The sequence below is a fragment of the Enhydra lutris genome, unplaced genomic scaffold (genome assembly GCF_002288905.1).
Source record: "Enhydra lutris kenyoni isolate GAN:26980312 unplaced genomic scaffold, ASM228890v2 scaffoldscaffold61, whole genome shotgun sequence".
NCBI classification, from domain to species: domain Eukaryota; kingdom Metazoa; phylum Chordata; class Mammalia; order Carnivora; family Mustelidae; genus Enhydra; species Enhydra lutris.
The window spans coordinates 6853736-6880813 of NW_019154145.1; the positions used below are offsets into that span (position 1 = coordinate 6853736).

Genomic DNA, 27078 nt, shown 5'->3' on the forward strand with positions numbered 1-27078 from the left:
AGTGGATGGGAGTGGGCGCCCCTGGGCACTCATTGGCGGAGCCTCTCTGTTGGGCCGCCCAGCAGCTCAGGGCCACAGAGAGAGAAGGCGCCTCGGGAAGGGGCAGGTATGTGGGAGGCGGGTGGCTGAGAACCCGTCTTTTGGAATTTAAGGCGATTTGTGTCCAGGAACCTTCGGAGGTGGCAGGGAATTAGGAATCCTGATAAAGTGTGTGGGGGCAGAATCCCGAAGCCTGGTGTTCTCTAGCCCCAATTATCCTGATCATTTCTGGGCTGGACTGGGATATTGTCTGCTCCGCCTCTGAGCCTTTGCACACAGAAATGTGCTTTCGTTTGTGGTATGTCTTTGCGTGTGGACCGAATATCTCGGATCACTCGCTTCTTCATGGTTGGGGGTAATCGGAGCGGGTTTAACAACCGTGGCGATCCGGTCAGGGAAGCCCGGAGCTGGAGTGCGAACCCCCCTTTGGTTCTGGTCGCTGGGCAGACTGGACTGGAAGAGGATGAGAAAGAAACCCGGGGCGCGAGGCACTGGAGCGGGATGGGGGGGGGGGCTCCCTGGGTGTCCGTCGTTGTGGGTCTGCGGGCGATGTGTGTGGTTGCTGTTTTGTTTTATGTAACAAATTGCTGGAGGTCCACGAGGTGGCAGAGGGCGGAGAGCGGAGCGCGAGCCAGGCGGCTGGCGGGGAGAGGCGGCCGGGTGGGCACGGTCCGGGAGGGCGCACGCGGGAGGCCGCCCTCTTCACATCTCGGAGCCCCGCGCGCTTGCAGATTTTATTACGGGGTCTCCCGAGCGTCCAAAGGAAGACATTACAATTTTAGAAGCTTTTAGAAGATTTTAGAAGCGCTTTTAGAAGCTTGCCTCTGCGGTCGCCTCATCTGAATGAAATCATCTGCGCCCGTTTTCCCTCTCCCTGTGTGTCATGAAGCCCCCCTTTCCCTTGAGGCCCACCGTCGATTGTCCAGGAACAAACACACCCCAGTTTCCCCGGCTAATCCAGAGAGGTAGAAACACAAGAGCTCCAGCAGAAAGCCCGCCTCCTGTAATGTCAAGTTGGAGTGGCCGGAGAGTCGGGTGCGCCAGGGCTTGAGGCTTGGAGCTGGGGCCGGCCAGGGGCAGTGAGACGGCTGAGCACCGGGAGGCTAAGCGGACTGGAGCAGGTAGCCAAGGGCACCCCTTCCAGCCTGAAAAATGCTGGGGTCTGGAGTGCGAAAGGACTCGCCCAGGAGGAAAGCCTGAGTCTAGGCTCAGCGAACCTCAACCTCAGGGCCCGTGATCCTGCTGGGAGCTGCATAAACGGCATCTGGCCAGGGAGGGCTATGGCACCCGCTGGAGCCCCTCCATCCTTTCTTCCTCTCATGGGGTTCCCGTTGTTTCCCAGACCGCCAAGGCCTGGAGGGAGAGACAGTTGGGAGGTGCACCCTTCTTCTGGGGTGACTCTCATTCCTTCCAGATCATCCTTCAGGGCACTCTTTCTCTCCTACCCAACACCGGGGCTCCCCCCAGTGCCACCCCCGACCTGTGCACCCTTAGACTCTAAAACAGAAATCCCCTGTCCTCTCCCTCCTCCCTCCCCATTTCCGCTACACCCCTACCTATCTAATTTTTATCTCTATACAATCGGGGTTTTTCTCACCCAAGGAGAAGATGGTAGCGGGAGAGGGAGGGCCAGCCTCCCTGGAGAGCCCAACCTGGCGGTGGGGAGCGGAGCAGGAGGGGGTAATCTCAGAAGGCATCTCCTCTCTGACTCTCCACATCTCTCGCTGCTCCTCCTGGCCTGGGCGGGTTTCCTTCCGAGTTTTACACACTGATAGATGAATAAGCAAAAAAAAAAAAAAAAAAAAAGCAAATCAAACCACCCCCCCACCCCCAAAGCGATGGTTCATTTCCCAAGACAGGTAGACCCTAGGCCGGAGGCGGGTGGGCGTGGGAACCGGGAGGAGAGCTGCGCGTGCAGAACTCTTTTCGCCTGAGTACCCGTGGGTTTCCCCCTTGACGTTTCCACCTCCAGCATGTGCCCTCTGACCGTGAGTTTTGGGGTCCCCCTTTTCTCTTCATTCCCCAAGCCCCCTGCTCGCGATGTTTCATCTGAAAAAAGGACAGCCGGCATGCCCACTGCCTGCTTCTTTCTCATCTCTTTCTCTCCCCACTCTCTGCGTTTCAGTTCATGCGGGAAAGAGAAAGGGGGCTTGGATGGGAACTGCAGAGATCCAGCATAATCTGTGTTTAACCTGCGCTGTCCCGGGGCGCCGCGTCCAAGCGGGCTCCCCCGCCATTTCACCCGTGCAGCGCACGCCCGGCGGTGGCGCCTTGGGCCGTGTCCCCGGCGTAACCCTCCCGCCCCGGCAGCCTGCGAGCTGTTTATACAGCTTTACCTGTACTATTCCCGTAACCAGTAAAAATCCTCGCCTGCCCATGGTAACCTAATCCGAGGGCCGAGGCAGAGGAGGGGGAGGTGTGTACGCGCCAGAAGGGGGTTCTTCTCTCTTCCCGATTGGGAAGGAAATTGGGTGATGGAGGTGGGGGCCCAAGGGCCGACGAGGAAGGAGGCCTGCTTTCCACGTCCCTGTCCTCTCTGCTTTTCTCCCTCTAACAGGCATCGGGGACCCGCGCAGTGGTCGCAGCCAGGACGCGTGCTGCCAGCAGGCGCGGCGGCCCCGGGGACGCCCAGCCGGGCTAGCGAGGCCCAGGACTGGTTTCCAGGTCCTGGACCAGGACCCGGGTGCTCTCGTCCCGCTTTCCGCTTGCCCCATTAGAACTCCCACACTTAAGACCAAAAACCAGCAGAGAGGGGAGCCGGCCCTTAACCAGACCCTCCCCGCCGTCCTCTTCTTCCAGAGCGCCCCTGTGCCGCACGCAGCCAGCGCTAGGAATCGAATTAAGCGCCTCTTGGCGGTTATTGTCTCTCGCTAATTGCTCCAACAATGGCCACTATTAAAATGGAGACACCCAATTAAAGGCCCCGCCGGGCAGCGCTCGGCTCCGGGCGACGAACTGGCCGCCAGCCTGGAGCTTGCAGACCGCCCCGCCGCGAACCGGGCCGGTGTGGGGCGCCGGCGCCGGCCTCGGCACCTCTGGCCCCCACTTCCTCCCCAGACGCACAGCAACCGCGGCCGGTTCACACCATTTTTATTGACCGATCGCAGCCAAGGAAGATTGATCGAGCTGGAGTGGGAAAGGACTTCTCCTCCCCCCAAGCCCCGGCTCGCCAGGGCCTCGGGGCCGCGCTCCAATTTCTGGCCTTCGCTGTAGCTCTGCGCCCTCCCTGCCCCCAGCCCCGCAGGTTCCCGGCTTCATTTCTGTCTTTAACTGCGCGGCCGGGTCCGCCCAGGCCGGCGCCGAGGCTCCGGGGGGAGGGACGCGGCGTCGCGGCCCGGCTCCGCTTCTTTCTCCTGCCTGCAAATATTTGCTGCCTCGCTGGAAATCCGACTATTTCGCGCGCGCTCCGCTTGCAAAGTCCTTAAGTAAACACGCTCAAATGACCGCCCCAGGCGGTCCGAAGCACGCTCACTCCCCCTGCGCGCCGGATTAGTAACTTTATGACTTGGACCCCGAGGCTCGGCTCTCCGGTTGTCCTCCGCGGGCAGCGCGCGGGCGCCCGAGGCCGCTTCTCCCGGCACCTCGGCCCCGCGGAGCTCGCCTGGATGCGCCGGTCGCCAGGCTCGGGTGGGGCACGCTGGCCGCGTGGATCTCCGCTCTCTGGGTCCTGCGACCCCAGGGGTGAGCCTGGGGGCACGCAACTCCCCTCTGCGCCGCGGGCTCCGGTTCCTTGGCGGGACTGGGTGTCCCACTTCCTTCGGGACGGAGCCTGGGCAGCCTCGGGAGGGCGGGTGGGAGGGACCTGAACTTGGGCATGTGTCTAGGGGGGTGTGTGTGGGTCCCAGCTCACCCTGACCGGGGAGAGAAAGTTAGGTTCCATTTCTTACCCTTTCCCCAAGAGGGCACACACACCCCACTCAACTTGACGCCTGCAGCAGCCGCCTCGAGGCCTGGCGTTTCGGATAGGCCGCACTGGCTCCCGCCGCCCCCGCAGGGCCCTGGGCCCGGGATCCTGAGCCCCGGCCGGGGGCTGTGCTATGGCTCGCTCCGCTCCGGGACGCTTGCCCCCAGGGTCCCGGGCATCCAGGCCGTTCGACAGCCCCTTACCCTGGTGAGGGAGGCCTCGCGCCCTGTAGGAGCCCAGGGCCCCGCAGCGGCGGCGGCGGCGGCGAGATCCTCCTGGGTCTCCTCGCTTCCTCCACCGGCGCTGCGCCGGCTGCTCCCGGGGAGGCGGGGGGCACTCGCTAGACCGGGCCCGGGCCGGGCTTCCTGGGGAGGGGGCCGTCAGGGCTGCTGGAGGGCGCTGAGGCGTCTCTGCAGGAGGCCAGGATCCCAGCTTTGCGGGCTACGGCCGCGGGGGGAGTCTGGACCACCTTTCCCCCCCTTCTCCCGGCCTCGAGCCCCCTCCCCTCCCCCGCCCGCCCCGGGAGGAGGAAGCCCGGCCTGCATTTGCCGGCGAGGCGGGTCAGGCCGGCGCCTGGCCTGGCTCAGACCCCCGCAGCCCGGCTCTCCGCCTCAGGCCACACACTTCAGCCTTTCTCCGGCCTGGCTCCCTCCCTCCCTGCTTCCCCACGGATCCCGGGACGGACCTCGGCCCTCCCTCCCCTGTATCCCCCTCCCCTCCTTTTCCCTACCCACCCCCCCTTCTCTGCACTCCGGGCTCTGGGGCTGGGCCCGTGACGTCAAACCCAGTGTGGCGTCGGCGAGACTGGCCGGCGCGGGCCATCAAAAGAGCAACGTCCTCTTTCCCAATTACCCACTGTCAGTCCGGGAACAGGGGCGGACCGGCTGGGAATTAAATGTTAAATACCCCCTACAGGCTGGCTCCATTACACCGGGCATCCAGCCGCAGCCCCCCACGCCTCTCTGCCAGCTTCAAACCATCCAGACCCAGGGCCTTCGAGATCTTTTATTTTTCCAAGGTGTGGGGAGAGGGAGGAGGCGGGGGTGCGGGAGGACTCTCCATCGCTGTGCCGCCCGACTCGGTGCTTTTAATTAAAACGAATAGTGCCCGTCCCCACGTTCTGTGCCTTATCGGAGAGGGGCCGCGCCGCACGGGAAGGCCTGGTTCCCACAAATATTTTCCCTTTGTCTTTTAAAATTGTTCTAAGCTCACAAGTTAACATTTTCAGGTCCTGGCGTCAGCAGTTTTTTTTCTCCCGGGGACGGCTCCCTTTTTCCTTTTCCCTGGCTTCCAGGTCTCGGGCCAGAAAGCCACGTTTGGGATTCCCCGCGTGACTTTGAACCGGGGTCCGGGTCTAGCATCGCCTCGTCCGGGGCTGACGCGCCATGAAGCGCTTTTCTTTCTTTTCTTTTCTTCAACCCCCCCTTCCATCCTTCATCTTAATCTCGGGGACTTTTAGCAAAAATGTGTGCGCGCTGGTCCGTCCTTGTTTATGAAGCGGTTTCCGGTGGATGGTAGACAGAAACTAAATAATTAAAAGGTTTGGAGAGCCCCGTGAGCAGCAGGAGAGGCTGGCAGCTAGGCTGGCTCTAGAGAGAAGTGGTCAGAGTGAAAAGAAAAATCGATGCTTCTTTACTGGGCCGCCCTAATAAACGGGAACTAAATGGGCTCAGGAGAAACGTGGGGGGAGAGCAGTGCGTGCATGTGTTTAATTTTAGGAATTTTCTTCCTGTCCCGTATCTAGAAACTCAACCCTGATTTCTAACAAACATCAGATTTAAGAAGACGGAAACTCAGGAGAAGCTCCAAATCCAAGATCGGGAGGACCCACGTTGCCACTACTCTGAAATAAATTTTACTAATCTTCCTACAAGGATTGTGTATTAAAACAAGACATCTCTCGCCCCCCACCCCAACACATACACCAAGTTAGGCTGAATATTGATGATTTTCCTTGAGCGCATGAAAGGAATCCTCCAGAACTTACTTTTAGGGACGGTCTCTTGTATTTCGACTTTTTGTATTTGTAGGGAATTTAATGGGGGAGAGGAGCGAAGAGGGAATGATGGCTTCAGTTCTAATGAAACCCTAAATCCAGCTGTTAGTACCGTCCGTGGGATGGCCTGAGAGGGAACCCGCACGCTCCTTGCACACACTGCCCGGGGGTGAGCGGAGGGTGGAACCTGAGTTTTCCCTTCCCGCCTGACCCCTGCTCGCCCCGGCCGCGTTTTCGGGACCGGCGGCTGCAGGAGCCCGGGCGCCGCTAGGGGATGCAGTGGCTCAAAGGACCAAGCGAGGCCGGGGAGGTTGGAGCCCGCGGGGCCGGCCAATCGCGGCCCGGCCACAGCCTCGCCCGCTGATTGGCCCCTTCCTGTCCCCGCCCCGCGGGCCCCGCCCTCTCGCCGGGGCTTCTGGAGCCGCGCCCCCTCCGCCCGGGTCTGCCGGGCCGAGCGGGGCCGAGCGAGTCCGGGGAAGGTCGCTGCTGTCCTGCCCGCCGGCGGGGATGGGGGGAGGTGGAGGGGGCTGGTTCCCCGGCCGGGGAAAAACGCCGGGAGCCAGATCGAGTAGGGCCCTGGGCGGGGTGGAGGGAAAAGTTGGGTAATTGGAAAGAAGCCCCGAGTGCGTTCTTTGCAACCGCTCCCGCCCTGCTCGGGGGCTGGTGAGCGTCTCTCTCCCCCCTTCATTTCCTTCCATCCCTGCTGCCCCTCGAGTGAGAAGCACGCACAGATGACAGACACCGGGTCCGGAAGGGACAGATGCGGCGGCGGGAACGTCCCTCCGAGGGGCTCGTGAGCACAAAGGCTGGGGAAAATGTTGACAGCGACCGCCCAAGTCCGGCGGACGTTCCGGGACGCTTCCCTCTTGCCCCAGCCCTCAGTCCCTTAGGCAATTCTCTCCAGAGACAAATCTCAAAAGGACTTTGGCCTTAAAAAAATTTTTTTTTTCTGATCAGTTTTATATGCACATAGCCCCAAATCAATAACCTCCCCAATACCCTGGACTGAGTCTAAAAACAGTTTCCTTGTGCTGGTGGTCGTTGAAAGTCTGAGACAGAAAGGCCGCCTGTAGAAATGGACTTTATGAATGGGGCAGGCCGGTCTCCCCGGCGCGGAATCAGCACCAGGGCCGGAATGAATTGGCAGGAGCGGGAGCCACATTTAAAGGGCCAGAGCGCGAATTCCCTCCTGCCCGCCCCCTCCGCCCCGAACCCTGCGGGCCTCGCCCACCAGCCCCGCCGCCCCTCCGCCCCGGCCGCCCTCCGCGGCGCCCCCCTTCCGGTCAGCGGAGGGGCGGGAGCAGGGGCGGAGGGGTGCAGGGGGGTGAGGTCCTGGAGCGGGTTTGGGTTGCAGTTTCCTTGTGCTGGTGATCCTGTCCCCTCCTCGCCAGCGCCAGGCTCCTCCCCCTCGGCGCGGATGACACTAGAACCTCCTTAAGTTGCGTCGCGCCACAGCTGTCTGCGAACACTGAGCTGCCTGGCGCCGTCTTGATACTTTCAGAAAGAATGCATTCCCTGTAAAAAAAAAAAAAAAATACTGAGAGAGGGAGAGAGAGGAAAAGAGAGAGAGAGACGGAGAGCGCGCGCGACAGAGCGAGCCACGCAATCTGACCGAGCAGTTTCTGCTCTCCCAGGTCGCACGCCACCTCCTCCTCCTCTCTGCTCCTCGCTACCAGGTTGGTACTGGCAACTTTTTTTTTTTTTTTTAAGTTTGGCTTTTTTTTTTTTTTCCCTTGCTCCATTTGGGAGGGCTTTAAAACACTTTCAACTTAGCCCTCCTCTTTTGGAGAGTTGCTGGAGGCCTGGAAGGCAGGTCCCGGGATCGCTGTCCCCGGGGGCTGGGGGGGAGCTGTCGGCCGAGCTGCAACCGCTCAGCCGGTGCAGGGCCCTCGGGAGGGAAGGCCCGGCTGCCGGGGATGGACCTGGGAGTCGTTCCCTGGGCGGCCGCGTCCCGGTTGGCCTCGCTCGGGAGGAGGCGTGCGCGTGTGCGCGTGTGTGCGCGTGTCCTGGGTGCGCGGGCGCGGGGCCGGGCGGCTCGCGGGGAGGTGGTGCCACTTCATAAACTCAGGTGCTCAAGTACTCAGGAGCTCATCCAGGTCTCCCCCTCTCTCCTTCGCAGGTGACCCGAGGAGAGCCTCAGCCTCGGAGCCGCTGAGGGAGCCCCGGTGCAGAAGAGACTCCCTTGCAGAATTCCAGCCACCTTCGCTCGCCCTCCCCCCTTTTAGGACTTGGTCCCCCTTTATCCTTCCGTACCTATTTTTTGGAATTTCTTTTTTCTTCCCCTTCTTCTCTTAACTACTGCTTACAGATTTTTTTTTTTTTAAATCTCCTTTGCTTACTTTTCCTTCCCAGCGTTCCCATTCCCCCACTGAAAACAAATCATTAACCGACCCCCGCCCCTCGGACGGCAGGAGCACCTGCAGAGCCTCGGAGCCCCCCCGATCCTCCAGCCCGACCGCCCTCCCTCTCCGCGCGCGGGTTCCGGGCCTGGCGAGAGGGCGCGAGCGCAGCCGGGGCCATGGAGGTGACGGCGGACCAGCCGCGCTGGGTGAGCCACCACCACCCCGCGGTCCTCAACGGGCAGCACCCGGACACGCACCACCCGGGCCTCGGCCACTCCTACATGGACCCGGCGCAGTACCCCCTGCCCGAGGAGGTGGATGTACTTTTTAACATCGACGGTCAAGGCAACCACGTTCCTTCCTACTACGGAAACTCAGTGAGGGCCACGGTGCAGAGGTACCCTCCGACCCACCACGGTGAGTCCGCCCGGGGCGCCGGGACCCCCCGCCCAGCCGCCGCCGCTCCCCGCCGGGTCGGGGAGGCGGGGAGGGACGAAGGGGTGGGGAGACCCAACGAAAGCCCCCAAGTGCCGTTCCTGCTACAATTAAAAAAAAATTGGGGCCCGGAAATGGGCGAGGAAGCAGCCTCAGTCGCCGCGAGAGTGTGTTTTTCAAAAAGTCGCAGCAGGCGTCTCCGCGGCGGCTGTGCCCGGGGCCTGGCGCTCACCTGGCAGGCGCCCGACTGCAGCCCTCTCTCCCCGCGCCGCCGCAGGTTCGGGGGGCGGGGGCGCCTCCGGCTCCAGGGCTCCGGGGCTCCGGGAGCCGAGCCTCTGCTTCTGCGGCTGCGGCTCCGTGGGCCCGCAGGCGGCGCCGGCCGAGCCCGGCTCGGGCTTGGGTCCTTCGGAAAGGGCTTCGCTCCCCCAGTTATCCTGGAGTTCTTTCTCGGGGTGGGGTGGGGGGCTACTGCCAGCGTGCCTCAGTTTCTTTTTTGGGCACATGTTCAGAAAGGCCCGAGAGAAATTTAATCCGCATCCCTGTTTCTTTTCTTTTCTTTTCTTTTCCTTTCTTTTCTTTTGACCTTTCTCCGAAGCTAGTGCATTTGGTTCCTGGGCAGGTCTGGTACCCCTTGGCTCTGAGGAGTGACATTCTGGTACTTGAAGGGGTTTGGGTGGGGAGGCTACTGTGTTAAACGGGAGATTCCCGGCTGCATAGAATTTTCCTGCGTCTTGGCTTTTAGGTTGCCGCATTCCCTGCTCCCCCCAAACCTTGCCTTACTCTCTCCTCTGGCCTACCACAGTCCCCTGAGGCTCCCAAAGAAGATTTAGGATCCAACGGGGTTTCTTTCTTATGTGGGAGCGATTCCCACATAAGAAAGAAAAGTTGTCTTTTCTTTTCTTTTTTTCCTTTCTCTTTCACCTTTGAATAGTTTCGCCGCTTTCTAAAAGGTTAAGAACTCTAGCCTTGTGCAGTTAGGGGGGGAAAAGCTCTAAGATTTCCAGCGTAAGTGAGTTCCTAAAGAAGAAACAGAGGCACAATCTCAGGCAGAGAAAATGGGAGTCTCTCCTAGTCTGGGCGACTGAGGTCTTCCTTGGTCCCCCTACTTAGAGCCTGCATTGGCGACGCGGGTGACAGAGCCCCTCGCGGCAGGCGTCCTCCGCCCTGCTGTCACCAGGTTTTAAACAATTGTTTCTGCGGATGGGGCGCTCTTTGCCCTCCTTCTGTGCAGATCAGCAGTTAAGTGGAAATGCGGTAGATGCAGACTTAATATTATTTACTATACTACTTCCTGCATAACATTGAATCTTGACCCTTGGCGTTCAGAGAGCTCTCCTTCCCCCTCCCCTCCCCTTCCTCTCTCAAGATTTTAGTTTCAGTATTGTTCTTCATGGTTAAATAGAATGTCAGATGCTGAGGCAAGTAGTGGATTAAAAGATCAATAAGTGTGTGGATTTGCACTTAAAGTCTGCATGGGCCCCTCTCAGGGTGAGTGGACGTGCCTGAGTCATGGCCATCCGAAAACTGTGTCTTTTGAATGCTCTGGGGAGTGAAAGATACATGTCAACAGGGATTTTGTGTTGCAGGGGCTCAGGTGAAAATTCTCCAGTGGCACTGGTGGCATCCCAACTTTGAGGGCAAATTTGGGGTTTACTTTATTTTCCTTCTGTAGGATTTGGGAGGGTGAAAAGGCAGGATCTAGCCTTGGAAACTTCCTCCAACAGTCTGGGTGATGAAAAGGTCCTTGCAAATCCCAGTTCGGGCCTTGCAAGTTATGAGCAAGCGCTGAAGCAGGGTTACTGGAAAGTAACCCCAAAATGCCCCCTCTCCTCCCTTCCCTGTGAGCACCCTCCTTCCTGCCCTGGGCCTTGGGAGTGGGGCCTCTCTCCGGGTCCATGTCTTTTCCCGGTGTGGAGCGGTGGTTTGGCCAGGCTCGCCCATCAGGCCTCATTATTCACAGCCCACTCTTATCAGCCTGGCTGGGATCAGGTCTGGGGTGGGGGACTCTGGGCCATTGAAGGAAACCAATAAATCAAGTCAAGTTCCAGAAAGGGACCTCTGGGATGCCGCTTAGAAAGGGTATCTAGAGAGACCAGATATGCCCAGGGGCTCTCTCCACTCCCTCCAAGCATCTCTTGGGTGTCAGACACAGGCCCCTAATCCTGCTGGATTTGATGGGACCTTCGTGTAGGAGATACGGGTGTAAAGTGCGTGCTGGCCAAGGTGCTCGGGCCAGCCTGGGGGAAGGAGTGGGCCTGCTCTGGGGTCCAAGGTGAGTTTGGGTCTGGCCAGGCAGGAGGAGGACCCCCAGGTGTGTCTGAGGGCCTCCGAAGCGGCTCTCACTAAGCGGCTCTCACGGGCATTTCTCTGTCCTGTCTCCCCCCAACCCCTTTCCCGCGCAGGGAGCCAGGTGTGCCGCCCGCCCCTGCTGCACGGATCCCTGCCCTGGCTGGATGGCGGCAAGGCTCTGGGCAGCCACCACACCGCTTCGCCCTGGAACCTCAGCCCCTTCTCCAAGACGTCCATCCACCACGGCTCCCCGGGGCCGCTGTCCGTCTACCCCCCGGCCTCGTCCTCTTCGCTGTCGGCGGGCCACTCCAGCCCGCACCTCTTCACCTTCCCGCCCCCCCCGCCGAAGGACGTCTCCCCGGACCCGTCCCTGTCCACCCCGGGCTCGGCCGGCTCGGCCCGGCAGGACGAGAAAGAGTGCATCAAGTACCAGGTGCCGCTGCCCGACAGCATGAAGCTCGAGTCCACGCACTCGCGGGGCAGCATGACCACCCTGGGAGGGGCGGCCTCCTCGGCGCATCACCCCATCACCACGTACCCGCCCTACGTCCCTGAATACAGCTCCGGACTCTTCCCGCCCAGCAGCCTGCTGGGGGGCTCCCCCACGGGCTTCGGATGCAAGTCGAGGCCCAAGGCGAGATCCAGCACAGGTAGGAACCTTCTCCGCCGCCACCCCCATCCCCCCAAACTCCGGAGCCTTTTCTCCTCTTCTCACCTCTCCCTTCTCCTAAATCCAGGGCAGGGAGGAGGGAGCCGAAGGCTGGCCCCTCAGGGGAGCTGGCTGGTGTTCCAGACCCTTCCGAGATTTGATTTCTTCTCTTTCTTCCAGCAGGGCGAAAGAATGAGGTGTGTCCTATCTCATTCCAGTCCTCAGAGCCGAGGGGAAGTGGGATCTAATTTACCGCCCCCCCCCCTCCATGAACTGGGGAAGGAAAAAGACAAACAAAAACAAATTACCCTGTCCTGCCTGCCTGGGGACCTTTGGGTTCTACCAGTAACCTTTAGTCAGTTTCCAAGACCAAATGGAAAGCCCAGGGAATAAATCTTTAGTGTTTAATGCTAAAACGAAACCTCCTTAAACCTAAACAAACGGGTCCCTCCTTTGACCCCCCTGGCCTCTGTGGCCTTCTGCCTGTTCTTCTGGGCTCAGCTCCGTGGGGGTCATGCAGGCAACAGAGGACAGCCCTTTACACAGACATGGGTAAATAAAGCCTGTGTATATTTGGGGGGATGTGTGTGAAAAGCAGGACCCTGGCAAAAGCAGCACACGTGTTCTTTGCGTGGAAGAGGGGGCTGTCACCCTAAGGGAGGTGGGCTGTGTCCAGGGGAAACTGGAATGAAAATCAAAAGCCCAGGGGGCCAGTCACCTGTGGTGGCAACACAGGCCCAGGGCAGGAAGGCGTCTCAGGACCTCTTCCTCGACTGATCTGAAGCCAGCGGAGGTAGGAAGGACAGGACTACGTTCCCTAGGTGTGGGTCTCCGCGTCCTCTGCCCATCCTCTCTCAGAAAAGCACCCCCTGTCTAAAAGAGCGGGGTGTCTTTAATCTCTGGCTGTAGACACGCGCTTTAAAAAAAAAAAAAAGAGGCAACACCCAACCCACACAAAATATTTTAGCTTTCAAAATAAAATAATCCATCGCCAGTGTTGCTTCTAATCAAAGGAGTCGGGAGACCTTGGGATTCTTCTCTCAGATGAGGTTTAGCTATAGTTTAAAAGATTATTTTTCAAAGATTGTTCTGTCTCCTTGGGTGGGTCCATTTCGAAGTGGGTCTGTCTGTCCTGGCTCATTCCAGCATGTCACCTCTGCCCTCTATCTATAGAGATCCTATATACAAAGAAGTGGTGAAAATCTCTTGTCTTTTCTGGGTGGGACGAGCCGTCTTGAAACCCGGGCTAGCAAAAACCCAGGTTTGAAAAACTTCCGAGGGGGTGCTCCGGGAGCCCAGTGACCATGAGATCAGTTTTCAGGGTTTTTTTCCAGGGTGACATTCACTCCGACTGCCTGGGCAGGACTGTCTCTATTTAGTTGATATGTTTGAGCTAATCCAATTATTTTCAGACTGCCGCACGCGACAGTTGCATTGTTTATCCCGCGCCAGGAACTTTAATAGAGTCCGGATGCGGTTAGGCTGACAGAAAAACTCAGACCTGCATGTTCAGTACATGAAAGTCGGCAGAGGGAGAGGGAGGTAGGCTCGCTGGTGGAGTCAAAGAGAAAGCAAGAGGAAGGGAGAACAGGCAGAGGAAAGTGGCCCGGCTGCCTCACCGGGGGGCTGGGCTTGGGCCTGGAGTGGAGGGTTCCGGAGAAGTGGGGTTCACCTTGGCTCAGAAAAGCGGGGATTAGATCAGAGCTTGAGGACTGATAGCAAAGAGAGCAAACCGACGCATTTCGCATTTCGAGCTAGCGATGGGATTTTTTTTTTTTTTAAAAGTTCTCTTTTCTGGTAGCGCAGAGTTTTTTTTGGGGGGGGGAAGATCGTGGTATCTGAGGCTGGGGTGGTGGTTTGAGTGGGGGAAGGGACAGAACGACTTTTCCAGAGCCTCTGGTTTCTCTCCCCACTGGGGGCACACCTTTGGCCTTAGGCTGGTCTTTTCTGAACTTTCACTCTTTCCTCAAGCCCCTGAACATTTGGGGCGGGTGGGAGGAAGAGCTGCACTTACCCTAAACCGGAACCAGGAACACCTATGGGCCTATTGTACTTTTTTTTTTTTAACTTTTTATATATTATTATTATTATCTTGGTAGGTGGGGAGAGGAGAGAAGACATTGCAATATGGCTTTTTTTACCTCCTCCTTCTTATTCCTTTCTCACAGTCAGAAACCCCAAGGCTGCACACCTGGGCAGCCAGGGAGCTGGGACTTTTGGGAGTGTGGGAGTGGGGAGGAGGGTTTCTAGACCTTTCTAGGTAGAGAGGGTGGAAATGGCAGCAGTTCTTCAGGGAGTTCTCTGGGGTTTAGTGGTTGCTTTTTTTTTTCTTTCTTTCTTTCTTTCTTTTTTTTTTTTTGAACTCTGTGCAAATGCATTTGCTGAAGGTGGAAACGGGAGAAGAGAGGGTTGTTGCATTTTGGAGGAACGGTTGAAGCAGTGGTTAGGGTACCTCGTGCTTTCCTAACGCCAAGGCTGTCAGTGCTGGGTCTCCCTCTACAAACAAAAGACAAAGGCTTTTAGCGAAGGGCCCTTTCTTGGCTCCCCCACAAGACTCCTCTGACTGTGGGCATCTCCCCCCACCTTCCCCTTCGTAGACTCGGGCCCAGCTCCGACTCCTTCCAAGCCAGCCCAGGTCTCAGAATTTCAGCTGGAGACCAGGGGGCTGGGGGTGTGTTTGAAAATGGCTGTCGAATGTCAAGAGGCCTCACAGCTCTGTGGTTCTTGTCACCTAAGAGAGAGAGGTGTCTGTCTGAGCAGCTCACACCAGGCAGTGAGCGAGCAGAGGGAAAGAAACCAGGAGAGTCAGGGCCTCCATTAGGAAAATTGGTTGTTTGCTGAAGTCACAGACTAGAGGCAACAATGAGACAAGAAAGAAAAAAAAAATAAGAAAAAGCCAGACAAGGCAATCGCAAACTTGCGGAGTGAATCAAGACAGAAAATTGCTCTAGTGTGCGGAGCCTGGCTGAAGAGGCAACTGTTGCTAGTCTTGAAGGTCCCCCAGAAAAGGAAGCTGTCATCCTCCCCACTGGCTGACAAAGGAGAGGAAATCAGACTAATCGCGTCAGGCCGGGAGATCCCCCAGCCCCCGGTGCCTAGGAGCAGGGCTGCGGGCAGGCCGCAGCGGGGACTCCACCCGGAGCTGGGGCTCCGGGAGGGGAGGGGAGGGAGGAGGGGGCCAGCGAAACCTCGCCCCAGCCCTCCCTGCCCCGCAGGAAAGGGACAGAATGACAAGGGACCTGAGAGGACTCTATCTTGGCCGGATGGGGAGTAGGCCTGCCGCTCCCCAGGGCCAGCACAGGCCGATGTCATTGCCCCCAGAAGGGGCTGACCCGGTGCCTGCGTGGGGCACTGGGACTGCGGGGAGGGGGGGCCTGCCCACCCCCTTGGCTAGGCAGCAGGAGGCACCTTCTCGCCCACTCGCCCTTTCCTCCTTCCCCCCTGCCTCCCCCTCGGCCCGCCACCAAGGCAGTAGGCTTCCGACTCCAGCATCGATGTAATATGGTCCCAAGACTTTTCAAGGACAGTTAGATCCTGTTGGGTACCCGAACCTGAACGTGGTACCGGGCTCAGTAGCGCCCGAGTTTGGGGAGAACGCCAGTGGCTCAGTGGCTCGTGGCAGGCTCTCTGTGGACCCTGGGTTGAACAGCTTTCTAGAATTGGTGGGGAAAAAATACGTATATCTGTATACTTAGATATAACTCTTTACAATCTTTTTTTTTTTTTTTATTTTTAAAAGGAAAATGGACAAAAACTAGTCAGCACCATTATGAACTCCAATGTCAGACAAAGTCCTCCATTTCTAAACGTCTTTTTCCTTCCCCAGAACCTGTCCCTGGAGGAGAAAAACAAAAAAACCCAAGCTTATAGGTGTGAACCCCCCACATCCTTCATACTTGGCCTAGGATTTCCAAAAGCCAGACAGGTCCCCACACCAGCCTTGTGCTCCCGCTGTAGGGAGTCCTCCAGATTCCCAAACAGCCTGCCCCGTTCTCTTCCTCCATTCTGTCTTCTGGGTAGTTTAGAATTAGCTGATTAATCTCATAAAACGAAACAACCCTTAGGGGCTCATCTTTGTCCCCTACCAGCCTCCCAAACCTCCCAGCTAGCACCCCCAGAGAAAGTGAAACCCTCTCCCCGACTCCTCCTCTTGGGAGCTCCTGGCTCCTGCAAGGGTCTGGGGTGGGGAGCAGGGGTGGGGGCTGAGGGGAGGGAGCTCCTCCCAGTCTGGCTGGGTTGGCAGAGATGCCGGTACAGGCCCGCCTGGAGGGGAAGGCCCCCCAAGAGCTGGGCAGGCTCTCCCAGAAACTGTCCTCCCTTCCCTTCTCCCGCAGAATTTGGAAAGAAATCAGTGAGCCAAAATCCCCCGTGGTGCTAAAATGGTATTTTGAGGGATTCTCTCCAGGAGCTTTTCCCTCCGGAGTTGGGTCTGGGTCATTCTCCTGCCCCCGGACTGAACCGGCCTGGCCGGTTTTTTGTTTATTTTGTTTGTTTGTTTTTTTGGAAAAAGAGCAACTGCAGGAAAGCCTTGGTTAATGAGCCCGCTGACTTGAGAGGTCGCCCCCCCCTTTTTAATTGGCCTGTTCTTCCCTCCCGCCAACATTTCCAAGCCTATTTCCCTCCAACACCTCCAGGCTCGGTCCAGTTGGGGTCCTACTTTGCCTTCAGTGTCTGTCACAGTGGCTGGCAAGTCATAGAAGACCTTGGCCTTTTCTAGAGAGAGAGAAAATGTGGTGGGGGGATGAGTGGGGCCCCGCTGGGTCTTCGTCTTTATTTGCCAGCCAGGGACATTTCCGGTTTTATTGGAAGTCAAATCTAAAACCTTGGGTCTTCAGATCAATCAGCCCATTGACCAGTCTGTTCATCGATTTGTTATCTGTTGGTCTATCCAGCCGTGCATTCATTCCTCTTTCCTCTCTCCCCATCCTGATCGGCAGGATTTAATCCATCTCTATAGACAGACCCCACGGTGGTGGGGACACCTTCGTTTTCCCTTGAGGGCCCCGGAGGGGAATGTTTTGCTTTGCCACAGTCCAGGGCTTAGCCTTTTCTCAGGGAACTATTTCAAGTTGCAATCTGCCTTCTTTCTTCCCTGGGTGTACTTGATCTTCCCCGTCAAGTCAGGCCGCCCCGAGCAAGGTTGTGCTGCTGTTTATTCATGAGCTACTTCTTGGGGCGGGAGCTGGGCTTGCAGGAATGGTTAAGCTATGACAGGGCCAGAGGGTGGCTCTTCCCCACTTGGGCACCACCTTAAGGGAGGTGGGGGGTGTGGGGGGTGGGAAAGTTCCCCAATAGGGGGAGCAGAGAGGGGGAAAAAAAAGGTCCCAGTTTTACTCTCATTCCCTCCTTCTGAGTGCCGTCAGTGTTCCTTCCCTAAGTGACTGCTGTGTGGTCTTGTTTCCAGAAGGCAGGGAGTGCGTGAACTGTGGGGCCACCTCAACCCCCCTGTGGCGGCGGGATGGCACCGGGCATTACCTGTGCAACGCCTGCGGGCTCTACCACAAAATGAACGGACAGAACCGACCCCTTATCAAGCCCAAGCGAAGGCTGGTGAGTTCTCCAGAAACACAGATCCACCATGAACCATTGTGTGTTTTTAATTTCCTCTCTTCAGGAAGGAGAGCGTTCTGCAGGAAATTGGCAGGACAGCTCAAAATCATGTCAGCTTGCTTGGGATCCTTCCCCCCTCCCCCCTTTTCTTTTCTCAAATTAGAGCTACAGAAAAGCTCACTCTCTCTCCTTTTTCCCCTTCACATTTCCTAAGTCACTTAACAAATTTTTAAGGGTGCTGGCTTTTTGGTTATCGAACCTCTAATGTGTTTGCAAATAGAGAGCGGACCAGAGTAAGTGAGCTCAGATTCATTGATAATCGGAGAAATGTGTGCAGATGCAGGTACCAGGAACCGTCTAGAACATGTCCCTCAGCGGCAGGCCCCCGAGGAAGTGAGCAAGGCTCAGTGCCACGGAGGGGTCTCGTGTGCCCATGTTTTAAGATTGATGGGGCCAATTAGCTGAGGTTCACTAGCAGCAGCCACTGAGTCTAGCTGAGTTTTTCTTCTTTCCTGGTCTTAAGGATTGAGGATTTTCCACAGCTCAGGCCTTTGGGGAGAACTGTGGGATTCCTGTCTTGCCTCTTGGTCTCATGTAACGCTTGGTCCTATTTGCCCCTCGAGTCACTATGGGGAGGGTGATGGTTTTAATCCCCTCCTTCTTTCTTTCTCAAACATCTTGACCGCTAGGAGTACTTGAGCAATTTATAAGGAAGACTAGAAGGAGAAGTCCATTTGTGAACTTGTCTTTGGAACCTCAGGCTCGGACTGAAAAGCAAGTGTGTACAACAGGCAAATAAAAGCAGGCTTTTGGCAAAAGATAACCCTAACCACAGTTACGAGATCAAAATGCTTTTTGTGCTGATGACATTCACCAAGTAGAGAAGAGAGGAGGGGAATTTCCCCATGCAGATTAGTGGATAAAGCTGCATCCATCAGATTGGGAGGGGGGAAGGGGGGGGACGGAAACAAATCCTCTGGATTCTTTTTAAAGAATTATTTGTCATCTCCATCAGATTTGAGTGCAACTCAACACCTTTCACATCCTTTTCAGAAGAAGGAAAAACTTTCTAGGGATGGAAATGCCCACGTGACTTTAATTTCTGGCCATCCTCGGTCTCCCCGGCTTTATTCCTTCTGATCTTTGCCCCCTTCTCCAGCGCTCTCAACCTCCCCCTCTGGTCCCCCTGCACTTGGGTATTTTTTTTTCCTTTCTCTCATGTGCAAAGCTAACTTCCTAGGAAAAAGCTGCCGGATATCTGAGCACTGGAGATAACTCATAAACAACAACTCAGCTTCCCCAACCTAAACATCAAGATGTTTGAACATATCAGAACAAGTGTTTGAAAAAAAAAAAAAGAAAGAAAAGAAATGGCTGGAGGTGTTAGCCCAGAATGAATATGATCGCACCACAAAAGAATGTTCTGAATCACCCAAAACTGGCCTTCGTAAAAAAAAAAAAAAAAAAAAATAAGAAAGAAAGAAAGAAAGAAAGAGGCAAAGAAACAGAACTGACAACAAAAACTTTCTTGTTAAAATATGTCTTGGTACCATCCTTATAATTGGGCTTTTTTTTAAGGTTAAAAAAAAAAGAGAGAGAGAAAAGAGGGTGTAAAGCCTCAGACAATGGGCTGGTTGATGAGCAAGTGTGTATTTGACATTTTCTTGGGGTTTCTTCTGTCTGGGCAGACTGCATAGGAGGGCTCTACTTGCATTTTATGTAAGTCTGTCTTCATCTACCTTTCATAAGAAATCTCGAAAACTCTGAGTAATATTGCTTTGAATTCAGAGTTCATTGGCTGTCACATTTTCAGCTGTCTTTTCTTTCTTACTCATCTGTCCTGGGCAGTTTTATATTTTTAGTTCCACAGAATTCATAGGCTCCAGAGAGCTGCTCAAAACACATTCAGGATAGTTGTTTATTATTATTATTATTACTATTACTATTATTTAGCCCTTAGATATGTTTGCTTTCTGAGTACCTGGAACTTTCTTTGTCTCTTCCCTGTATTTCCTCTTCCTTCCTGCCACCCCTCCCTCCCCACCTGGCTATTTTGCCTGGGCCCATTGGCTCATTTGCTGCAGACCACCCAGCCCACAGTGTAGCCCGCCCCTCCAGAAGATGCCTGTCTACCCTCAAGAAACTCATGCAGGAAACCAAAGACATGACCGGAGAGGAGATCCCTAGAATATTTTTTTCCGAGTCTTGCCAGGGTTTTCGTCCGCCTGACAGCTAGCCGTGTCGAGCTTGCTTTATGAATGTGCTCTGTCTCCTGCTCGTGATCCAAACAGTGTGGCTTGGAGAGGTTGTGTAAATTTGCATCGAGTCTGTAGACCGGAGATATACTCCGAGGCCGCTCGTATTTACGTTACTGTCAATATACTGAGAAGGGCTGCACCGGGGACCCCCTTTTTTGGAGCTTGACTTTTACCGGCTGGCATTATGCGCTTGTAGCGCGCGTTTGAAGTTGCTGAGCTGGGAAATCCATGGGCCACGTAGATATTAACCAACTCTATCTCAGTATCTGTTTTCAATAGAAAAGCGCAGGAAGATAATAATAATGACAGGATAACATCGTTGTCAGAATCTTCAAGCACTGATTCTTGGTATCGTTCTCCTCCCAAGTGCATACAAGGGAAAGTTAGTCTGGCCTCTGCTCCAGGGTTCCGAAGGCAGGTAGGCACAGGCGTGTGGGGGTCAGAGGGGGCGCCCCTGGGCTCTGGGGAGCGGTTTCCAAGATGGACAGCCAGAAAGTAGGACTTTGTCAATGATGACAGAGAAGAGCTGTTTTAACCGCCCAGTTTTTTTTAGAACACAGAGAATACAGAATACCACCCCCAGTCTAATAAATAAAAGCCACAGCTTAGCCCTTCAAGCTTGCAGGAGTCAGGAGACTATCAGTGGCACAGTTTAGTGGTTTGGTTTGAAGGGAAGGGAATCAGCTTCGTTCAGAACGGCCACGAGGTTGCCCGTGTCTGGCAGCTTCGGGTGGGTGGCCTAACTTTTGGCTTGATGAAATATTGACAGAAAAGCATACGACGATCCCTCTAGTTTGATCTCAGACTTTTATAAACATGGTGGAATTTTCTAGATCACACATAGCTGACTTCTGGCTCCTCCTCTCACCTTTGATAATAATATTTGAGCCCAGAGTCGGGGAATTCTTCTTTAGCAGTTAAAATTGTCTTTACAGGTTGGGGAGAGAGGGGAGGTGTTCATAGAGGTATACATTAAAAGGGACCCAACTTCCTTTTCTTCGGAAAGTGCTTGAATTTACCTCTTTCTCCCCCTTAAAGTGTGGACGGAGAGAACAGCACTCTCGTAACTTGAAGTGCATCAAAAAGTGAAAGAAAAATCTCCCTCTTAAAGGAAATGAAGTCAGTGACACAATCAAATAATTAAAATTCAGGCTGAGCCTGACATCTGACCTACCACTCTTGGGCTCTGTGAACGGCAAATAGGAAATACCTAATTTCACGAAGGTGAAATGAGATGAGAGCAGGATGGGGGGAGGGGGCGGGTTCCTGCTGATTAGCAGAATTCTCCCTGCTTTTCAGCTGGGCTCACGACCTGAAAGCCAAGGAGGAGGGTGGCGTTCACCAGGATGTACCAAGCCCGCAAGGGCTGGGCCCTTAGTTTAGGGCTGCGGCAGATTTCCTGGGAGTCTAGCTCACGAAGGATGTCCTGCTTGGTGCTTCCTAAGTGGCCTGTCCTGTGGCGCGTGCCCCCCGCCCCACCCCCCAACGCACACAGGTTCGGACACTCTCCCACCAGGCGGGCTCCCTGATCTCTTTCGAATCAGGCATTTGTTATCTGGGAGCTGTCGAATGCTCTGGGTGTTTGGGTTTGCTCTCCCTCTGCTGTCAGTGTGTCCTGACGGCCAGCGGCCTCGTTGAGCCTTGATGTTCTTGGCAGCTGCCCTTGCAAAAGACCTCCTGAGAGTCCGGTGCCCAGGGGTACCGAGAGCCGGCTACTGGGGGAAATTCGGAGTTGCGACCCATTCAAGTTAAACATCCGGCCAAGTGTGCTGGCCGAGGCTCTGGGGACCATTCGCTCAGGGCGGTGGCGTTGGCTCTCTGAGCCTCCCGATTCCGCCCCGTAGAGCGGCAGGCGAGATTCCGGCCCCTGGATGACCGAGTGACATGCTCCGATGCCAGGGAATCGGCTGCACGTTTCTTCCTGAGGATCTTGAGTGCTTTCATGTGGGCCACTGGCTAGTTTTGATTTCAGTGCTGATTCTTTTCTTTTTCTTGTTGTAAGTGTGTCTCTGTGGTTCTGAAAACCCATTGCTCAATTGTTTTGGTTTTGCCCCCCTCTTGCTCGCTCTCCCTCCCCCCGACTCCCAGTCGGCTGCAAGGAGAGCAGGGACGTCCTGTGCGAACTGTCAAACCACCACCACGACGCTCTGGAGAAGAAATGCCAACGGAGACCCCGTCTGTAACGCGTGTGGGCTCTACTACAAGCTTCACAATGTAAGTGTCCCAGACCGGACCTGCGTCCTTTCTGGGGGTGCCTGTGAGACGGGGTCCCCGGCTCTGGGTCCCCTTCTCCATTGGCTCGTGCTCCCTTAGGCTAGATAACAGGTCTCGGAGCAGCAGCATCCGAGGGGACCTACCCTGTCCCCCGTGGCGGTGCTGAGACGGGACAGTATGGGACGGAGGACGACCCTGAGCCCCAGGTCGGTGTGGACAATGCCATGATGCGGCGGTCCAGTGCCTCAGCGGGGTCTCGCCGGGGCTTTCCAGTCTTCCCTTTGGGAAACCCTTATAGTTCCATGTTTCCCTGCAGTTGGAAGTTTTTTTGCAAAAGAGGGAATGAGAGCAGGCAGGGGAGGGGAGGTGAGATGTGGAGAGAATTGAGTGGAATTGTGTGTGCGGCCCATGCCGTGCTGAGATGGGGCAGGTCTGTCGCCAAAGGGAACAGTCTCACATGACCAGACCTGAGAAAGTTAAATGGACTTTCTGTATAAAAGATGGGGCATGAAATGTCTGGCCGATGTCCTCCAATGTCTCTGTCCTCACCAGCCGAGACCAGAGGGAGCAGCCAAATGGGGTTCTCGTACCGGGGAAGAGAAACTCTTGTGTCCTTTTCTGTATCATCTTTGCAGAATGACAATCGCCACCTCGTCTCCTGAGCGTAGCTGTGTTGTTTCTAATCTTTTCATGGGCGGGCGGGGTACGTTTTGTAACATCTTTACGTTCAAAACAAAAAAAGATCAGATTTTTTTTGTTTGCCTGAAACAACTCCAGCTGACAGGTCTTGACCTAATGAGGCCTGAAGTTTAATTCATCCCTAAGAAGAAAATGGCCCTTTCTCCCTCTCTCCGTCTCTCTGTCTCACTCGTCTCTTTCCTCAGGTTCTGCTAGAGTCCCTTTGCCAATCTGCCCTTGGCAAAGTCTGGGGCTGAACGGGGAAGAGACTTTTTGCTGGGGGCTGCTCTGGCAGGAACTCGGCTCACCCACCCAGGAATACCCGCGAATCGGGAGGAGGCTCTTCTGGGTAGATTTTTTGAGTCACAGGAGAACTTCTTGAGGGTGATCCCAGAAAACTCATCCTTCTTTGCCTTTTGGGACTAAGTTGCTGCCGTGTCCAGGGACCCCGTGACACTCCTGTCCCCGCTTTCCATGTCATCCCCTCTTGCCATGGTCCCTGTGTGATGCCCAGCCTAAGGGAACCGGTCTTCCTGGTCACTGTCTCTTGATTCTCAGACTGTAGCGTATACCTGTTTATCAGCAGGGAACCCCGGGTTCCATTTTCGCTTTGGGGAATTTACTTGCTCCCTGCGGTGGAGAGAAACAGATCCGTGATTACAATCCGGAAGACTTGGGGCATCAGCGTTTTAGGGCTACCCAGCCATCGGCGCAGCCTCTCCCGATTGTTTTTGGCTGTAATTTAAGGTTTTCAAAGAACTTTCAAGTTACTTGATTACATTCGAGCCTCGGATAGTCCTGCGATGCCAACAGAGCAGAAATTATTTTATTTCCGTTGTACTTGAAGGCGTTATGACTCAGAGCATCGACTAGCTCGTGCCAGCGGACGTGCTGTTGGAGTGGAAGAGCCGGGCCTGACTTCAGAGCAGCCCAGGCCTTCCAAGGAGGTCAGGCAGGCGCGTGAGGACCCATAGAGACTGGGGGAAAGTAAACACTTTCTCATCTCAGCATGTCCCAGAGTTCAGTTCAAAGTCAGGAGCCGGCCGCGGCCGCATAGAGACGTTTCGTTCCGCTTCCCACAGAAGCACAGGAACGCGGGGAAGTTCACCAGCCGTAAATTTCTCAGACTGCTTAGCCATGATGAGATGCGGTCTCGATTGTCTGATCTAAGGAAGGTTCGGAAGGATGTCGATTTCTCATCAGATCTTCACTGCTCCCTCCCACCCTGTTCTTTACTCCCTCCCAAACTCGGTGGCTGGGCTCCAGCGATTGGGAGAGGACCTGCTCCCCAGTAGGAGCGGTTTTCCTGTCTTCTCTGGTTTACCGAGACTTCACAAAAGGAGGGAGTTTAGGTGTATCTACCAACGGGAGATCATCCTCGATGAACATTCTCATTGCGTCGTGTTTGCTTGTGCCCATCTGGAGACCTGTGTGTGTGTGCTATGAGTTGGTTCCTTTCTTCTTATCTGGGTGTTTCGATAACTACCTATCTCCGGATCAGTGTAGCTAGGTGGTGTGGAGACTAGTTATCTGGGTTCTCGGGGCTATCTGTGTAACTAGATATTATATTCAGATATCTGGCTGTGTGTATCTGGATCTCCGTGTAAAGAGCTGTGTGTCTAGACATTATCTTGGGGGAAGATTTGATGTGACAGTAGATTCCTATCACCTTTGCAGGCTGCCTCTTTATCTTGATTGTCACTTTGAAGAAGGAACCCTGAGATGTTCTTTTGGCAGTGACCTTTCAGCCCTTCTACCTTCCTGGCATAAGAGGGAACTGGGTCTCAGCTGTGGCATGTGGTTCTGTACCCCTCTTAGCGGTGACCTCTCCCAACCCAACCCCAGGAAGCCGTGTGTCTGCTGTTCCCAGAAGTGTTGGTGGCAGCCCTTTTGCTCTTGGGTACTGGCTTCTGTCTTCCTCAGCTGTGCTTTTCTACCTTGGGGAGCAGACAGGTAGGTCCTGGAGCCAGGAGAGCCTCTTCTCTTCCTCCACTCTCAAGGATGTGGGTGGCAGAGGATGCTTTTCCCCAAGGAGTCGGGAATGATCGGGACCCTGACATTCCCTCCTCGAGCTGGTTTGCCACATTTCCCTGAAGTGTGGCCAGGTTCGTGGTTTGCCGTATGGGGCGCTGTCGGCCATCAGGGTGCCTCCCATTCTGACTCATTGTGGGGAGTGATCAAGGCTTGCTTTGTAAAGTCCCCCACTTGATTCTACCCACCCTCTGCACCCCTAGCAAATGCATTTTAAAAACAACACAGACAGAGGCTTCTCAAAAAGAGAGAGAGATGCTGTGCCGTCTCGGGTGCAGAAGACTAGTTCAAGACTTTCAGAGTCAGGCCCTTGCTTGTCTCTTTCCTGAGCTCACTCCTGCTCTCTGATTTTCAGGATGAGGGTGCTGTTGTACCAGCTCAGTTCTGCATGCCTCTGAGTGCTTAGCAAGGACTCGGCCATGGGTCGGTGGGCCGTTTGGCTGGTTCGGGGTGCAGAGTCAGAACTAGGCAGAAATCGCAACTTTCAGTCATTGCTCGGTTGCTGTGACGGGGGCGAGGGACCACTTTCTGCAGAGACACGCTGCATTGAAACACGGCCCTAGAATATATGCTTTCCAGGGGAGGATTTTCATAGCACCCATTACTGCAAGAAAGCCGGGCAGAAGACCGATACTTTGGAGAGGGCCGGAGCCCTAGTCTCTCCAGGCCCAGGGACTTCAACTCTTGAGGCTGATCACATTGGCAGTGTTTTCTTGGTCCTAGCACTGATTTCCAACGAGGGGACACGATGTTACCTCCCTCTTAAAGACTCTTTCCTTGCTTCCATTCTCATGAAGTATTTGAAGGAGATTCTAATGGAATCAGACCAGTTATGACATCTTAGTTACTGGAGAAATGAGGTTGTATGGGGCGGGTCTCTAGCATACGGTCCTTGGGAACACAGAGATTCCAGAGGCACATTTTCCCCAAAGTGATTGATGTAGATGAACATAATTAACACCCTCTGTGTTGGAACTCCTCACCGGTGATCTCTTGGCGGCCACGACCGAGAGCGGCTGGAACTTGGCCGCAGAACCTGCAGGCCACAGGGTCCCCGGGAAGGAGACAGGAAAGAGTGGGGAGGGGGGAGGAAGGGGCCCCTGAAAGCAGATCCCCAGTGTGGGGCCGTCAGAGCAGCCGTGCTAAGGGGGTAAAAGCCTGTGCCCTTTCGGAGCCAGCCAAAAAAGTAAAAAAAAAAAAAAAAAAATTGATCTTTGTTTAGATTAACAGACCCCTGACCATGAAGAAGGAAGGCATCCAGACCCGGAACCGAAAAATGTCTAGCAAATCCAAAAAGTGCAAAAAGGTGCACGATACGCTGGAGGACTTCCCCAAGGGCAGCTCGTTCAACCCGGCCGCCCTCTCCAGACACATGTCCTCTCTCAGCCACATCTCCCCCTTCAGCCACTCCAGCCACATGCTGACCACTCCGACGCCGATGCACCCCCCGTCCAGCCTCTCCTTCGGACCTCACCACCCTTCCAGTATGGTCACCGCCATGGGTTAGAGCCGCTGCTCGACGCTTCCAGGCCTCCCAGCGAGAGTCCCTCCAGCCCCTCCCACGTGCATTTTTGCAGGAGCAGTATCATGAAGCCGAAGTCCCACGGATCTATGTTTCTGAAGGCAGAAAGCGAAACGACGTTTGCCACTTTCGCAGAAGAGCTCACTGTGCTGTGTTCTCGATCACCGAATCTGGATCCCATTTGTGAATAAGCCATTCAGACTCATGTTCCCTATTTATCAGGGTCTCTCTAGTGCTGTGAAAAAAAAAAAAAAAAGAAAGAAAATAAACCACGCCGAACATTGCATATAACTTATATTGTAAGAAAATACTGTACATTAGATGAAGACGTTATCGCATCTGGGTAGCTGTAAGAAAGGCATGAAGGACGCCAAGAATTTTAAGGAACATGGGGGATATAAAGTGCGGAAATTAAGAAGAAACTAGGTCTGCTCCTCTCATGGATGAACCGCCAGTGTCGATTCCTTGCACTGGTCGTGGTCCTTGGATGGATTAAAAGGAAAAAAAAAAAAGCAAGAAAAAAAGAAAAAAGTCGTAGGCAAATCATTTGTTCAAAGCGGTGGGCCTCTGTCTGGAAAATTCTGTCAGTTCTGGGCAGTCAGTGTGGCCACTCACGCACGCACGCATTGCCATCGAGGGGGTCCGAGAGCCTCACTCAGGCCTCCCCGCTTTGTGAACAAGTCCCTGTAATTGTTGTTTGTATGTATAATTCAAAGCACCAAAATAAGAAGAGATGTAGATTTATTTCATCCTATTATACAGACTGAACGGTTGTACAAATTTATTTACTGCTAGTGTTAAGAACTACTTTCTGTTTTCATATTTTCCTTCTCTCTCGATTTTTTGGTTGAATAAACTAGATGACCTTCAGTTGACCTAAGGTGGTCTGTGCTCCGGAGGGCTTCTTTTCCATTTTGTTTTTTGATGATATTTATTAACTAGCTTCTAAGGGTACAGCGGCATCTGTCTCTTCCCTCACGCCTCCTGCAGCCCAGGCTGTCAGGGAAGCAAATGTATGAGCGCCCGCCGTGCATGCCAGGGACCTCGGCCGGACAGACGGGGTCCTGAGAGCCACCCGCCAATTGTCAGCGCCTGTCGTGTTCTGTGTTAGTGATCACCGCCTCCCATGCAGTCTGTTGGAATACTAGTGTAAAAATTAAGCGCAGATTTC

At 55.0% G+C, this 27078-nt stretch overlaps 1 protein-coding gene across 4 annotated transcripts; it reads left to right on the forward strand.

Annotated features, from left to right (window-relative positions):
• Positions 1 to 7466: 7466 nt before the first annotated feature.
• Positions 7467 to 26163, forward strand: LOC111158640 (GATA binding protein 3). Of its 4 annotated transcripts, none has more exons than XM_022520806.1 (6): positions 7467 to 7615; positions 8059 to 8698; positions 11119 to 11655; positions 17059 to 17204; positions 21551 to 21676; positions 25608 to 26163. In XM_022520806.1, exons 2-6 carry the CDS (start codon positions 8458 to 8460, stop codon positions 25890 to 25892), a joined length of 1335 nt encoding a protein of 444 aa, XP_022376514.1. In that variant the 5' UTR covers positions 7467 to 7615; positions 8059 to 8457; the 3' UTR covers positions 25893 to 26163. The 4 variants fall into 4 exon arrangements, with proteins under 4 accessions (XP_022376514.1, XP_022376515.1, XP_022376517.1 ...); XM_022520807.1 differs by having other exon boundaries at positions 17062 to 17204; XM_022520809.1 differs by having other exon boundaries at positions 25616 to 25752.
• Positions 26164 to 27078: the final 915 nt, after the last annotated feature.

Bases quoted from the DNA above. Each gene is read 5' to 3' on its own strand.
- LOC111158640 (XM_022520806.1), top strand. From the start codon at position 8,458: ATGGAGGTGACGGCGGACCAGCCGCGCTGGGTGAGCCACCACCACCCC. The intron at 8,699-11,118 runs GTGAGTCCGCCC...TTTCCCGCGCAG, and splicing joins GTACCCTCCGACCCACCACG to GGAGCCAGGTGTGCCGCCCG. The intron at 11,656-17,058 runs GTAGGAACCTTC...TCTTGTTTCCAG, and splicing joins CAAGGCGAGATCCAGCACAG to AAGGCAGGGAGTGCGTGAAC.